At 32.2% G+C, this 16,009-nt stretch overlaps 1 protein-coding gene and 1 pseudogene across 3 annotated transcripts; one reads left to right on the forward strand and one right to left on the reverse strand.

The window, feature by feature from the left end:
* The first annotated feature begins 920 nt into the window (after positions 1–920).
* LOC145631266 (uncharacterized) lies at positions 921–3,753 on the forward strand. The gene is made up of 2 exons (XM_081683353.1): positions 921–1,229; positions 2,530–3,753. The coding sequence occupies exons 1-2, from the start codon at positions 921–923 to the stop codon at positions 3,751–3,753; spliced, it is 1,533 nt and encodes a 510-aa protein (XP_081539479.1).
* A 4,645-nt stretch (positions 3,754–8,398) lies between these two features.
* LOC145629927 (transcription factor bHLH147 pseudogene) lies at positions 8,399–10,148 on the reverse strand (annotated as a pseudogene). Of its 2 annotated transcripts, none has more exons than XR_014111987.1 (2): positions 9,964–10,148; positions 8,399–9,452 (listed from the first exon to the last, which is right to left on the reverse strand). The product of XR_014111987.1 is annotated as a transcription factor bHLH147 pseudogene, transcript variant X1 (transcript). The 2 variants fall into 2 exon arrangements; XR_014111988.1 differs by lacking the exon at positions 9,964–10,148 and adding an exon at positions 9,787–9,935.
* Between the last annotated feature and the right edge of the window lie 5,861 nt (positions 10,149–16,009).

Consider the following 16,009-nt stretch of genomic DNA (forward strand, 5'->3'; position numbering starts at 1 on the left):
AAATTGAAATTGTCAAAATGACAAGTTGTTGGCCTTGTTGCTTGTTGTAAATCTTGTAATGTTGTTCATTGTGGATTTGTGGTGTGGATTTGTGGTGTTGAAATGCAGAATTGTTGATTAGGTGGTCATTTGATTCAGATTTGATTGATATTTGAATGTATTATGTGTATTCAAATGAATTGAAATTGTGTAATGTGTATATATGATTGTATAAATGAATTGCTGATTTTTTTTTTGTGATTGCTTATTTGCTTAAATGATTTTCAGAATGAAGCGGAAACGTACTCCAAATAAAATGCAGAATATCGCTAGTTTCTTTGCTAAATGTAATCCTCATCCTCCTAGTCAACAAAATTCTTCTCCAAATGAACAAATTTCCACTCCACATCATACTAGTGAACAACATACCTCTCCCACACACAGTTCACCTCAAATTTCCCCTCAAAGATCACCTCATAATTCCACTCACAACTCCCCTCAAAATTCCACTCACAACTCCCCTCAAAATGAAGTGGAACACTCTAGTCCTCTTAATGCTTCGGGAGATGGTGTTAGATTAAGTGAAAATGATCTTGCCAATCTTCCTCACGACCCGGGATTGAGAAGAAAGATGAGTGATTTCCATCCTGATGATAGAGACTTAGTGAGGAGAACTTACATTCAAAAAGGGCCATGCCAACCTAAAAACCATGTATTTCCTCAAAGACTCACTGCCCCTAAAAAACGTCGATTTTGTGTGAAGTGGTTTGAAACTTGGGGTTCTTGGCTTGAATATAGTGTGGAAAAGGATGCTGCCTATTGTTTCATTTGTTACTTATTCAAGGATGAAAATGCATTTGGAGGTGATGCATTTGTTACTGATGGTTTTCGATCTTGGAATAGATTAGATCGACATACTAAAAGCTCATGTTGGTAAGCACATGAGTGCTCACAACAATGCCGTGTTAGCTATAGATCTGTTCAAGAAACAAAAGTCAAGCATCACCACTGCATTTTCAAAACAAAGCAAGGAGTCTATGAGTAACTATAGGAAGCGATTGGAAGCATCAATTATTTCTGTACAATGGCTTTTAGTTGGAGCATTGCCTTTTCGAGCTCACGATGAAAAAGAAACTTCTTCAAACAGAGGTAATTTTCTCAGACTTTTGACTCTTGTTTCAAAACTACATCCTGATTATTCAAAAGTTTGTTTGAAAAATGCTCCTGGTAATTGTCAACTTACTTCTCCGGTTGTTCAAAAAGACATCATAAATGCATGTGCAAAAGAAACTACTAAGGGCCTGTTCCGATTGACTGAACTCAGCTGAACTGAATAGAACTGAACTGAACTGAACCGAGCTGAACTGAACTGAACTGAACTGAACTGAACTGAACTGAACCGAGCTGAACTGAACTGAACTGAACTGAACTTATTAATTAGTGATTTTTAACTACGGATTAGTGATCTTTGATTATTTATTGATTATTTATTGATATTTATTACTATACATATGTGTATATACAAATGTACATATTAAAATATTTACGAAAAATATACTACATAATTATAATTATAAAATGTATGGAAAATATATTATAAAATGTATGGAAAATATATTAAAAACTTGAAACCTCTAATTTTCTCAATGAGATTAACATTAGAAATATGTTTCAAAAAAATAGAACCATTTGAACAATGAATTGTATCAATATTATCATTGTTATTATTATTATTATTAATTATTGATAATTATTATTATTATTTATTGATTATTATTATTAGTATTATTATAGTATTATTATTATTATTATTATTATTATTATTATTGTTATTATTATTATTATTATTATTTATTGATGATTATTATTATTTATTGATTATTATTGTTAGTATTATTATTATTATTTCAATTATTATTGTTATTATTATTATTATTGTTAATATTATTATTATTATTATTATTATTATTATTATTTTTATATACTATTTATTATTATTATTTTTGTTGTTGTTGTCGTTGTAATAAGATCTTAAAAGAATGAAATTTGGCTTTATATCATTAGCAATATCATTAGTCATAAATTAAGAGCTGAACTGAACTGAACTGAACTGAACTGAACTGAGCTGAACTGAACTAAACTGAATTGAACTGAACTGAACTGAACTGAACTGAATTTCAACGGAACAGAACAGGCCCTAAAGCAACACTTGAAGATCTTAATGGTGGTTTTTTTGCTATTCTTGCTGATGAGTCGGCTGATATTTATGATAAGGAACAAATGGCTCTTTGTTTGAGATATGTAAATAAAAAAGGAGAAGTGTGTGAACGTTTACTTGGTATTGTGCATGTTGGGGATACAACTTCTTTAACTCTTAAGGCTGCTATTGAATCATTATTAATTCAACATTCTTTGTCTTTCTCTCAAGTAAGGGGTTAGGGTTATGATGGGGCTAGTAATATGCAAGGTTCAATTAATGGCCTTAGAACCTTAATAGAGAAAGAATGTAAACAAGCATACTTTGTTCATTGCTTTGCTCACCAACTTCAGTTGACTCAAGTTGCACTTGCTAGAAAGAATCCTAATTGTGCTTGGCTCTTTAGTGACATGCTTGCTCCTCTCTTGAATTTTGTGGGTTGCTCACCAAAGAGGAAAGAATTTCTTTGTGAAAAACAAGCTCAAGCAGTTGTTGATGCATTATCCCTAGGTGAACTTGAAACAGGTTCGGGTTTAAATCAAGAACGGGGGTTAGGAAGACCTTGTGACACCCGTTGGGGTTCCCACTTTAAAACACTTGTAAATGTTCTTGATATATTTCCTTCAATCCTTGGCTCACTTGATGACATTGCTAAAGCTGCCGAAGCAAAATCTATGGCAGATGATTTTAACAAAGCACAAAGTATTATTGGTTGGTTAATGACTTTTGATTTTGTGTTTGTGGCTCACTTAATGGTTACTATATTTGCAATTACAAATGAGTTGAATGTGGCTTTACAAAAACATGATCAAGATATTGTTAATGCAATGGCCATGGTTAACGTAACCAAGACTAATTTGCAAGAGTTGAGAGATGAAGGATGGGATTCCTTTATGGAAAAGATCTTGTCTTTCACAACCAAATATGAGATTGAGGTTCCAGATATGAATGCAACATATGTTGTTCCCGGGAGAAGGATGTTTAGAGGTAAGCGTCCGGGAGTGTCAAATCTTCATCATTTTCGAGTTGAGGTGTTTATTATTGTCATTGATCTTCAGTTACAAGAGCTTGAAAATCGATTTCCCGAGATAAGTAAAGAACTTCTTGTGTGTATGTCTTGTTTTAGTCCAGTTAATCGGTTCTCTTCTTTTAACAAAGTTAAATTGACCAAGCTAGCAACATTCTATCCAAATGAATTTTCAAGCTCAGAATTGATTTACTTTGAACACACACTTCAAAATTACTTTGTGGCCGTTAGAGATGATGAAAGGTTTTGGAATTTGAAGAGTCTTAGTGAATTGTCAAAGAAACTCGTTGAGACGGGATTGTCCGAAACTCATAGTAGAGTATACTTGCTTTTGAAGTTGGTGTTGGTTCTCCCCGTTGCAACGGCAAGTGTTGAAAGAGTGTTTTCTGGTATGACGATCGTGAAAGATAAATTGCGTAATAGCATGGGAGATCAAATGTTGAATGATTGTTTGATTACTTTTCTAGAAAGTGATTTGTTTTCGAATGTTAAAATAGATCACATTATTGATCAATATCAAAATATGAAAACTCGCCGTGAACAATTGTAATAGTTTATTGTACTATGTGATTGTAATATATTATTTGTAGTACTTTTAGTTTGTAAGATGAATTATTTAGGTACTATTTGGTTGTAGTATGGATTATTTTTGTTTGATTGAATGATTGAAATGAAGGTGGTTGTCATATATATATTTTTGTTAGTATTTTTGGATTCGAATTTTTTTTTTTTCTTTTACAGGTGATCAATTATTCAAGGTGACTCACAAGGACGGAAATCCTGGATCCGCCACTGATTATACTTAGACGATATATAAATAATTTTTTAAAATTACATCATGGAGTATCATTATATATGCACCATTTAATTTAGGGATCGATCTTCCAAAATTTTAACTTGGAACATCACTATAAAACCTAGCTACATACTTGCAATAGATTTTTTTTTTTCTTTTCTACGTACTCTATATGATTGCCACGAATTGATGAGAGGACATAACCTTATAGTAATAAATTATGATCATGTTATTAGACAGTATGTTTATGTATCACACATTATTCACACAAACTCCCAAAAACTTTGAAAACAATGTCAAATAAAAGCATGCATGCATGGGCATGGACCCCCTATCCGTTCTAGATTTCTTGCTTGCTGCATCTCAGTTGTCAAATCTGTCTTTTTAGTTAACCTTGCTTTAATTAGCATAAGCACATGTTTTGTTGAAAATCTCCAACAAACTTTGAATTAGCTAGGGTTTAATTTATGCATGCATGTTAATTATATTTAATTTTGTTACTCACTATAAAATGACATATATAGTGATGTTAGTTAGGTAATCATGCGTATATATGGAGGATCTTAATGCTAAACGTCAACTATATCTGTTGTGAGTTTATTGCTTCATTAGTTGGTCAGCCAAAATTGGGTTAATTTTTTCGATTCAAACTTGCTCCTTGCTCAATTAATCTTAGGTCATGACCCGGCCCAATAATAACGAACTTATATGTGTGTACATTAAACAATCGATAAACATCACCTTTTCATAGTAACTAGCATAGATACTAATGTGTAAATACAAGGAGGGCCGATGTCATAATACTAGTCCTCAAAAAAATAAACATGATACCCCATTAGATTAGATATGATAAAACTATGTGATGATGAGCTTGGATCCATAAAAAAAAAAAAAAAAAAAAAAAAAAAAAAGTAAATGTTGTGATTACAAATAAATTAAAATTGCGTAATTGGAGCACCCCTCGTGAAGTGTAACATGGTCCCCTCTCTATAAAAATGAAACAAGACAGACATTCGGCCAATAATAATACAAGTAAGTAACTAAAATTAAATCTGGCCTGGGGTTTCCCTCCAAATAGTTACGTACGTTAACCAACTGGAACCCTGATGAATCTGATCTGTTTGCAAACTTGTGACTCACCAAATGTTCTTCCTCTTCATTGGATATTTTATATTTCAGATTACTGCTACTACTAACCTTTTTTCTTTTTTGTTTTAAGTTTTAACTCTTCCAAATTAATTACAGTACTTGTATATGTTACTCCAGATGCTGCCAATTGCTTATTGCATTTGATGTTCACAGGTGGCCTCTTAATTTAGACAGCTACCACGTGTCAGTTTTAGACTTCGCTCTTCTAAACAAGGGCCACTTTCTAGCTTACTTAGCTAATACGGAGTAGTAATACTACTTGTTGTTTGGTAAACGGTCATAAATTATAGGAGTATTGCATATACGAAGTTAAAAGTTTTGTTCCAATCACATAATTTTGATAAGTTATGTACTCGTAATATCATATCAGATCAAGTTGTTAGAGGTATATCAATATATCACGAGCCTATTTTGAAAGATTTTTTTAAAAAACACACACTTAATCACATAATTGAAATTCAAGTCATCCTTCCATACCATTATATGAGTTCCATTTTCCTTGTATTGTAAGGGCCTTAAGTTTGGGAATTGGTCAATTGGGTTAACTAACTTAGGGTAAGAATTTTTTATCGACCAAAAAAATCTCCCAACCTAAGTCAATCCTAACTTGTCTATTCTATTTTGTGTAAACCTGATTTAGGTATGTTTGTATTTTAGCAGTATTATATTATAAAGGATAGATCGAAGCTTTCAAATTTTAAAATAGTTTTGCAACTTTAATCCTCTTTTGGTCAAACAAGTATCAATGAATAGAATGAAAGTTAACTAATAGACATTGGTGTGATTACTACTGTCAACTGCCAAAGGTAGGTTTATCGTTTGAGTCAGATAGATTTAAAGTACATAATTTTTACATTAGTCTATCTATGGTACCATCACAATCATTAGAGGTTTCCTAAGCTAGGTATAATATTGAGAATTCTCCTTGTAATCTCTTCTATGATTTGCCTTACAATTAACACTGCCCATGCTAATTGTCACTTATTTATAACAATTGGTATCAAGTGGCCACGGCAAATCGGCAAGGGTTACGTTGATACACAATTTTTCACAACTGAAAAGTGAAACAAAGAGCTTAAAGTTAGCATATAATTCAAAATGTAGGATAACCTTTGGCATATTTTTGTTCATGCATTCTCAACCGTTGATTTAAAGAACAGACTATTTCGTAATTTTTTTCTTACATCTCAAATTTAAAGATAGATTTCTTATTTGTTTTTGTTGTACTACCTCCGATCCGTTATATATTGTTGCAACGATTTGACTAAAGTAGATAGGAAAAATGTCGTTGCAAATAATATAAAACGGAGGTACTTAGAGTCTGTTCTCATACGTTTATTTTCAGTTCAGTTCAGTTCAGCCCAGCTTCTAATTTCCTTCTCTTATAAAATATTCATTTCACTCCAATTAAATTCAGTGAATGAGAACAAGCCCTTAATAAATATCTTTTACAAGCTAAGTAATGCACGAGCATAATACCCTAATTTTTTTTATAAAAAAAATAAATAAAAATGGGTGTGATTAATTTTGACAACAAAGCAAAAAAAAGTAAATGGCAGAAACGAGTCCCTAGTCCCAAGAGAGGTGACAAAATCAGAGAGAAGTGAAAAAATTGGCATGTGCTTTTCGGCCTTTTTCCTTAAATTGGGTTTTGGAATCAGAAATTACAGGGATTCCCAATCTCAAATACTCCTCCACTGCATTCTTGCTTTTATGGTAAATCCCACATGCTATCTACCTGCTTCTTAGGAGCTCATCACTTAATTCTTTCTGCTACCATTTCTGCTTGCATTTACTCTCTAATTTTCTTTAAGTTCAACTAAATTTGATCTTATCTCCCAACTCACTTCACTACTACACACTCAAAACTCCCTGCTTGCCGACATAACCCTAATTTTCTATCTCTATTGATCTATTATCGTGCATATATAATTATATTTCTAATATACTAGTAGTATAAAGTTATAAACCAGCATTAGTTTCATTATCGATACCAAAAACCAATGATGACATAAAACTTTATACAAGTAACACAATGTACAACTATACTACTGAGTATATTACATTCATTTAATGTTAGGTATATTTTTTGTAATAATACATGATCAATTGCTAGTTGTTTTTCAATTTGCAATAATTTACTAAGAACAAAGGAAGTTTCCAATATGTTGCTTGCATTTTTCATGATTATTGCAAGTATAATAAGATATACTCCGTAACTCAACAATTATACTACGGAGTTTTTTTTTTTTTTTTTTAAACTACAATTATACTACGGAGTTTTATTTTGTATTAAATCAAGTAAGTAGGTCAAGCAAACCAATTGATAAATATCTACTTGGATCATCATTTTTATATCAAAATAATTTGGAATTGAATACCAATATTAATTTATGTAAACTTCTCTGTATATGGTATTCTAAACTGGCCTCATCACATGCCTTAGCTAAATGGTTTCTGAAAGCTATCCTACCCGAAAACTGGAAATGGAAGAGTAAAAAATCAATTACTTGCCTACATAAATGCACGCATTCTCACACTTCTCAGATCTTTTACCAATAATTAATTCCTTTAATCCAACCAACCACCACCTGAACTTGAGCAATAATACAAGTTACTGCTTAAAATTATAACTGTCCATTGCCTAGATACGTAGTATACTCACATCAGTCACATACATGAGATACATCACATGTAACCAAGGTAGCTTGGTAAAGCATCATAACTCCTACCAAAATTGTCTCATCTCCAACCCTGCTCAGTGCTCACCTTGCCGGATTTGGCCTATTTAGGCACTTAACTCGACTAGGTTGACCCGTGAAGGATTTCAATGCAAGTATATTCAATATATATGTACATTAATCTCAAATTTTACGTACCAACTCCCTCCATCAATTTACAAACTTTCCGCTTCTCACTTTGGCCACATTAGCTACGTAGCTAAATAAGGTAGACACATAGAGCGTTCCAGTACATACAATGAATATACTACGTACTTTCACATTCATCACAAATTTAACACATCGACTCTATCCATTTACAAACTTTCCAACTTTCTGCTATGCCAATTTAACTAACACGTGAAAGATTACGGTACATATAATGGATAATACTTGCACAAAATTCACACATCGACTCCATCCATTTTACCAACTTTCCACAATCCACATTGTCATCACTCATTCAACAAGGACATTACAACCGCAAGTAAAAATAACAGAATTTAATCACACCAAATGAAAAATCCACATTCCGAAAATGTGATGTTAGATTATTTACCACCAAATGTTTTCTTTCTACCTCCGAAATGGATAAATAAAAACAAACAGGATAATCTGTAATTACCATTTTTCTTGGTGAATAACAAAATTAAAAACATCACTACCCTATAAATCAAACAAAGATTTTTATACATAATAATAACAATAATAATAACAATAACAATAACGAAACTAAACCGAACCCGTTTCCGGCGCGACCGCGGGTTCGGAACTTGACCCTTCACCATCCCTATTACCGGTGCTAAGCCGAGACAGAATCTCTCTCATCGCACGAATCTGCATCTCAAGCGCCGGTATATAATCCGTCGCTTCTTCTAGAATCACCGGAAGTGGCTCTTTCTGGCAACCGGGAACCAACCTACCAAGAGTCTTCACCTTCCTTTGAACATCCGGTAACCGGTTACCTTTTCCCTTTAGCTTCAATATCTCTATCCTCGGCTTCCTCTGTGGCGGTGACCGGTTAACCCCGGTTGCCGCAACACGCTGCCGTTTGTGAAGCTTCTTGTGTAGGAAGCTAAGCCGAAATCGGCTCTTCAATATGGCTCGGCTCCAACGCGTTCGCCCACGCGCCGCCACTGCTAAGGCTTTGTCGGCGGCTTCTCGAACAATCCGGCTTGGTCGTGGCGTAGCCGCCGAAGACGGTGTTGATGACGCTGACGATGACGTTGACGGTGAGATTCGAACTTGACGGAGAGCTTGAAGAAGCTTAGTTGAGTATATTTGTTGAGTTTTTTCGGATTTCCAGGAAAATGTTTGAATGTCGCCATTGTTAGGGATTGTAGAAGAGAGAGATTGTGAAGATGATTGTTGTTGAGAAATTTTCATCTTCTTTTTCCGACGCCTTGATTCTCTTGCTCTGTTTGAGCTGCTTGCGACGGGATTTGCTACTACTGATGGTGATGATTCCATTATTATTTTTTTGGAGAACTTTTTCTCTCTCTTCGATCAACCAATAGAAATTCGAGGATGTTGCGGATGATCAAAAGTTTTTTCTGACGGTTAATTCAGCTTTGATGATCAAATCTGCAGAAAATAAAAAAGAGAGAGAATAACAGAGATGATTAGATTCACAAAAGGCTTATCTCAGGGATATTCTTTTAGGTGAGATTCTACTGATTTCTCTAGAATCAAATTTCTCGATTAAAAAAAAAAATTATGATAAATTAAACGCCTGATAAAGCGAAATTTACAGACAAATTCAGCTTAAAACGTTAAAGATGATGAACAAGTTGAAATAATCGTCGAAAATCATCAAAAATTCAGAAAACAGGGCATATAATGAATTTTTTCTACGAAAAGATATCGATAAAATGTGATTTTAACGAAAATTTGTCAACTGAAAGCGAAAATCACTCACGTATTCTGAAAATCGTCACAGAATAATCACAAATTATCATTTAAAAAAAAAAGGAAAAAAATCAATCGTCAAAAACTATTGTTAAACTGATGAAAAATCATCCAAAATTCGAAAATCATAGCAACAATAACTACTGCAAAATTTTAAAAAATTAAGAAATGAAGAGAATGAAATTACCTTAATGTTGATGAAGGAAGAGAGAGAGAGAAAATGGCGAACAAAAAATAAAACGACAAGTGAACAACCGTTTAGGAGTATGAAGAGGAAGAGAGAGAAAGTGAAGTTAGAGAGAGAGAGAGACAGAAAGAGAGAATTGCATGTGCGGGAGAAAGGAGAAGGCTAATAAAAGCGAAAGAGTGGGGGAAGAAGAAAAGGAAAAGGAGATAAATAAATTAAAATGTGGTGGAGTTGGAAAAGCACGCGTCGTTTCTTCTATTTCACAATCAAGCTTTACTGTTTTCGGTGTCGTTTTGATTTTTTTTTTTTAATTTTATTTTTCTCTATTTCTTGATTTTATAATACAGGAACCTATAAAGCTCTGTTCTCGTTGACTGAACTTAGGTGAACTGAATTGAACTAATTAAAACTGAGCTAAACTGAACTGAATTAAATTGAAATGAATATTATATAAGAGAAGGAAATTAAAAGGCTAGACTGAACTGAACTTATTAGAGCTGAACTGAACTAAACTAAAAATAATCATATTTTCCTTAAAAAAAAATAATCATATGAGAACAAACCCATAGTTTAATTTGATGTTATTTATGAATACCCTAATAAAAAATACTTTTAATTTAATGGAAAAATGTACTTAATTTGATGTTTTCTCCTAATATCATTTTGAATTATTCAAGTAATTAAGTTCACATAATTTCAAGCAAGTCAAAATTGAATATAGGTTGATTCGAATGAAAGCTATAATATGAGTTATCTGCAAAATACTCGGTAACTCGTTTTCAAATCTAAGGGCTCGTTTGGTTAAATGTAGGAATTGCAAATTCTTTGGAAAACTGATTTCCCATGAAATTGAACTTTCTAGGAAATTTTAAAAAGTGTTTGGTTAACTAAGGGAAGTGGAAATTCCCATGGAAAGTGGAAATTCATGGGAATTTCTACTTCTCATGAATTTGTCAACTAAACAACTTCAAAAAATTTCAATTCTTAGGATTTTCAACTTCCCATGTTTTTATTTGTCAACCAGACAACCCCTAAAATTGACATCGTTCTTCCACCATATCAACCCCTCACATAAAACAAACAATTTAACCAAATATGGAACATAGAACAGTGGACGTATGATTTAGCGAGAGTCACTAGTGAGTAGTGACCCTTTAAACACACACATGACACACCCCATTAACAAACTAACAACACTATCATCTCATCCTTTTCCCCACCCCTTTCACGTGGCCACATCATCGCCACCCCGACAACGCAAGCCCCGTCACACACACTCCCCTTTTCACCTCACCGTTGCCAGTTGCCTGCCCCCGTTACATCATTGCTTCCCCTAGCCATAACCATCCCTTACTCTGTGGCAAGCACCAAGATGGACCATATGCGCATGCATACGCATTCCGTGGGGTTGGGCATTCCGTGGGGTTGGGCTGTTTGTTTTGCGTCGGTCACTAACACGTAATACCATAACTTTTTTTTACAATGTCATTTAATGGGACACGATTAATTATTGGGAACAAACTAACGTATAAATGAGAGGGAGTAGATTCAAGCGTTCCTGAGTTCTTCCGATTTCAGGTGATAATGGGATCAATTCTCATCATCCGCCCTTATTGCTCTCTAAACACCAAAACAAATTTGGCCAATAAGGGCTATGTAATAGGAAGTATGAGGGAGAGACTTAGATGATTAAGTTTGTATTGCATCCTTAAGTACTATTCCACCATTGACATTTGACACAAATCACACGATTGTTCAGCCAAAGTACAAATATTCGTATTTATTTAATCGTATATTAAGGTTAAGATCGTTAATAAAAATTACAAGAAGATAGAATGTATGTCGCATATATCATCTTGTTGGCTTTGTTCTAGAAAACTTGTTGCTTACAGAAGCAAAACTATCCTCATTAAGCAAAATTCTATAATACTAATATCTTGGTGGATCTTTGGTGAAACCCATCAATTAAACAGTGTTACTAATTAAAATTCAATAATTTAATTATCTTCTTAACTTGGAAGGCATGTCTTGTTAAAATGACCAGATTAGAGAAAAGTTTGAAATGATGATGACAAGTGCTAAACCACCTTTATTTCATCTTCATTATCTTCAAACAAATCATAAATAATTGCTAATGCTAATTATAATCTTCAAATCAGGGGGCTATTGTGCATAAATACTCTTCATATGTGTGTGTATTTGATAAGAAAGGAAATTGATGCTATATTTCGTGTCAGTAGCTGATTCGCATGGTAACCATTTGGAAAAGACTCCTACATGTCACAGACTCACAGTTCACCTAAATAAAAGAAAGGACTCCTATGGTAATACGAAATACCATCTACTCTAGTAAATGGGAGATGAAAACAAGTTGTTTGGATTGTAATGATTTGATTGAAAATAGAATTAATGTATCCTAAAAATTTTGTTTTTACTATATGCCATAGTTTAATTTATAAGGAAATCCAAAATATTCTTCAATTGAATAAAAAAAGTATACTTCTCAAATAGGTTTCAAACTTTCAATTACATAAAGTCATAAAAAAATAAAAAATAAAAAAAAAACTTCCCACAATTTCATACTTTGAGTATTATTATGGTTTAAGGGTCTGTTCTAATTGACTGAACTCAGCTGAACTGAATATAAATAAATATTTTATAAGAGAAGGAAATTAGGAGCTGAACTGAACTGAATTGAATTAAGCTGAACTGAACTGAACTGAACTGAACTAAACTGAGCTGAACTGAACTGAACTGAATTTCAACGTAAGAGAACAGGCCCTAAGTTGCATATGTTTACCAAATTACCATACAAGTTAGATTGTGTAATCTTAATTTTCTTACACACCATTATCTAGTATGTGAACCCTAACCATAAATGATTTCATTGAGCCACCCCTTCTGAAGAATTAAGTCATAAATCTTAATCACAGAAGTCAAGCCTTCAATAATATCCTAGTTTTTAAAATGAAATATTCATTCATCAATACATTCATCCGACATCTATAAAGAACATCAAATTAAATTAACCCAAGTTCCTACAAAGTACTTGTATAGTTGTATTTAACAAAGATAAAATTTATGCTTTATTAATTTTACAATTAATTTTTAACACTTTTAAATATCCATAATTATTCTTTTCTCTTATAACATATGAGTAAATTTGTTTTTTTTCAAGGGAATCCGATAACGATCACTCTATTAAAATTTAAAAACAAAATTAGTCACTATTGATGAAGTTTATCTTAACGTTTAATTAAGCAAATCACCAATCATAATTAACACACAAATGCGGTCCAAACATTCTATTCAAAATTCAATTTCAATGTCGTATCTTTAAATCTCATGCAATGATTGTTGAGGTTTTTACAGTGGAGAAAAGGAATGATAAAACAAAAGGTTTTTCCATGTGACTTGTTTCCCTAGAAAAAACTTTTTCTTTAAAGATGTGCTCCAAATAATAACATTGTTTACATAATCACTAGCTAGGTATTATTCTCTTTTTTAAGTGGTGGTTTGTTCTAATTGTATGCACCATATCAAAGATTAGTTTTTTGTGGACTTAATTAATAATTGAATCAACACTCTGGAAAGTTTAATTATCTACATAAATCACGCCAGCTGCTCCTTCACTTATTGTTAAGTATTTAGGTTTTATTAATGGAAGGGCTAGCTAGTTGTTAGAACAATTTCATTTTTTGGGAGAAAACAAGCACTATCTTAAAAATTAGATGATGTATTACAATATTATTGAATTTTCAAGAATTATTCAACACTTTTAATTATATACCACGATTATTATATTTTCAAAAAAAAATATACTACGATTATTACAGGGTATGCTATTATACTATTTTAATAACTGGTGAAATTTTTAACTAACTCAATTTCAATTTATTCTTAACACATTCTAAAGATAGTACATTCATAAAAATTCATATTAATCTTACTATCAATGTTACAGGAGTTGAAATAGCTACCAACTAATTTAACTCTCAACAATTCAATCAACGTCAACTCTTGTATATTACAAACTTCGCTTGATCACCAAATTTTTTTTTTTTTTATATATCAACGTATAAGGAAAAATATACTTGAATATAGCCTTACATAGCATAATATGTATATATCTTGTCAATACACAACTTTAATCATAGATACTTTTAATCATCTAATTGTAAAAAGTAACAAAATTTACTTGGTATGAGAACAATTAGTTTAATAACTTATTATTATCAAAGATGGTAAATTATTGTGGTTGCATAGTGTGTGGGGAAGGGGGAGCAAAATTGTAGGCGCTTTACTGTTGAAACAAGTATCTATGGTCACCAAAAATCAACAATTAAGCAGTACTGTAAATAATGCAGGAGATTAATTATACTCTTGTGTGCAGTTCAATGGTCTAACACAGTTAAATATAAGTACAAATCAATTTCTAAAATTTATTCAATGATATTTTATTGTAAAACACCGCCTTTAAGGTATATAATAATTACTGTATTTTTTTTGTCATCATTTTTCCTTTAGGTTATAAAACTGTGAAAAATTATTAGTACTTCGTATTTTTTTTTAAAGTGAACATGTAAATAGGTGGTAAGTGGGTGGCTTGGTGTATTATGGTTTTTGGTAGATGGCGGAACTTATGATGCATAATAGAGTAGAGTATAGCACCAATACAATTTGGCATATAGCCACTACTACTAGTAGCCGTAAGTAGACAATTTGGAGCTCGATGCATGAGCCAAGTCGCAGCCATATATAACTCCAAGGGGTAATGGACAAATACATTTGACAACTTCCAACAGAGATACTTTTTAATTGATTAATTAATACTGGCAAGAATGATGATTAGGCTACAAATAGGAGATTGCAAACTTTATCTTAATCATGAACCTAATCCATAAATTTAGTATCATAAGATCAGTGGATGCCAGTACACCAGGAGATTAAAGCATGACAATTTATTAAACTTACAATTAAATAAAATTAAATCAAAGTAAAAAAAAAAAACAAACAAACGAACATAACCTTATACTCCGTATGCAACTAAGTTACCTACTTTCGTAAGGTCAAATATGTAATATTTTTTATATTCTCTTATTAATTATACACAGAATTCGAATGAATCGTCTTATTACTCTAATATTCTCTCAATGCTTATTAGTTCGATAAGTAATTAACTATTCTCTCATTAGTCATTACTTAATAACTCAATGACCCAACACCAAGATAAAAGATTACATATCCTATATAAAGACTACAACACCCTTAAAATTGTAACTAGAGTATATGGTCTAGTAATGGATAAATATGTAAATTTATACAAGTACCATGTTAGATTTTTTTTATTCTTTCAAATTTTAAATAAAAAACCTGACCAAAGAGAAATGAGAGATATTATGATTTATGAGGTAGGCAAAAATGATTGCCCCCCTTGTATGAGACACCTTTGGAGCACAATCACCAACGAAAATGAATGAAAAAGATTTGTGTGAACCATAAACCATCACCAACAAAAGGCATGGGATGCAGTCATAGCTGCATCAGTTATTGATAGCTAAACAGCCTTTACACCTTATGATTTTGCACCGTAACCAAAACATTAGAATAGTAACCCCTGCTTTTTACAGTTAAACGTAACTGCAGTATACGTATAAAGTTCTTACTTCTATATTCAGAATAATTTTGAGGTTATTGAGATCACATATTGGCTAAGTTCAACTCTGTATTATTGCAGTATTGAATAAGTTTTTTTTTTTTTTTTTTTTGAAACATTGCAGTATTGAATAAGTTAGTCAAGGACTCAAGGCTTAAGAGTAAAAAATAACCTGTTTTCAAAAAAAAAAAAAAAAAAAAAAAAAAAAAAAAAAAAAAAAAGAGTAAAAAAATAACCCGGTACACAGATATTACTCTGTAGTGTAGTAAAACAAATTGTTACCATACAATGCTCCTTATAGTGGTATGGAACTATGGATGATAAAAATTATTTTGGAGAAAAAAGTTAAATTGATATTTGAAGATATTAAGATTATCAACCACAACCATA

This window comes from Chenopodium album, chromosome 5, assembly GCF_948465745.1.
Source record: "Chenopodium album chromosome 5, dcCheAlbu1.1, whole genome shotgun sequence".
Classification (NCBI taxonomy): Eukaryota; Viridiplantae; Streptophyta; class Magnoliopsida; order Caryophyllales; family Amaranthaceae; genus Chenopodium; species Chenopodium album.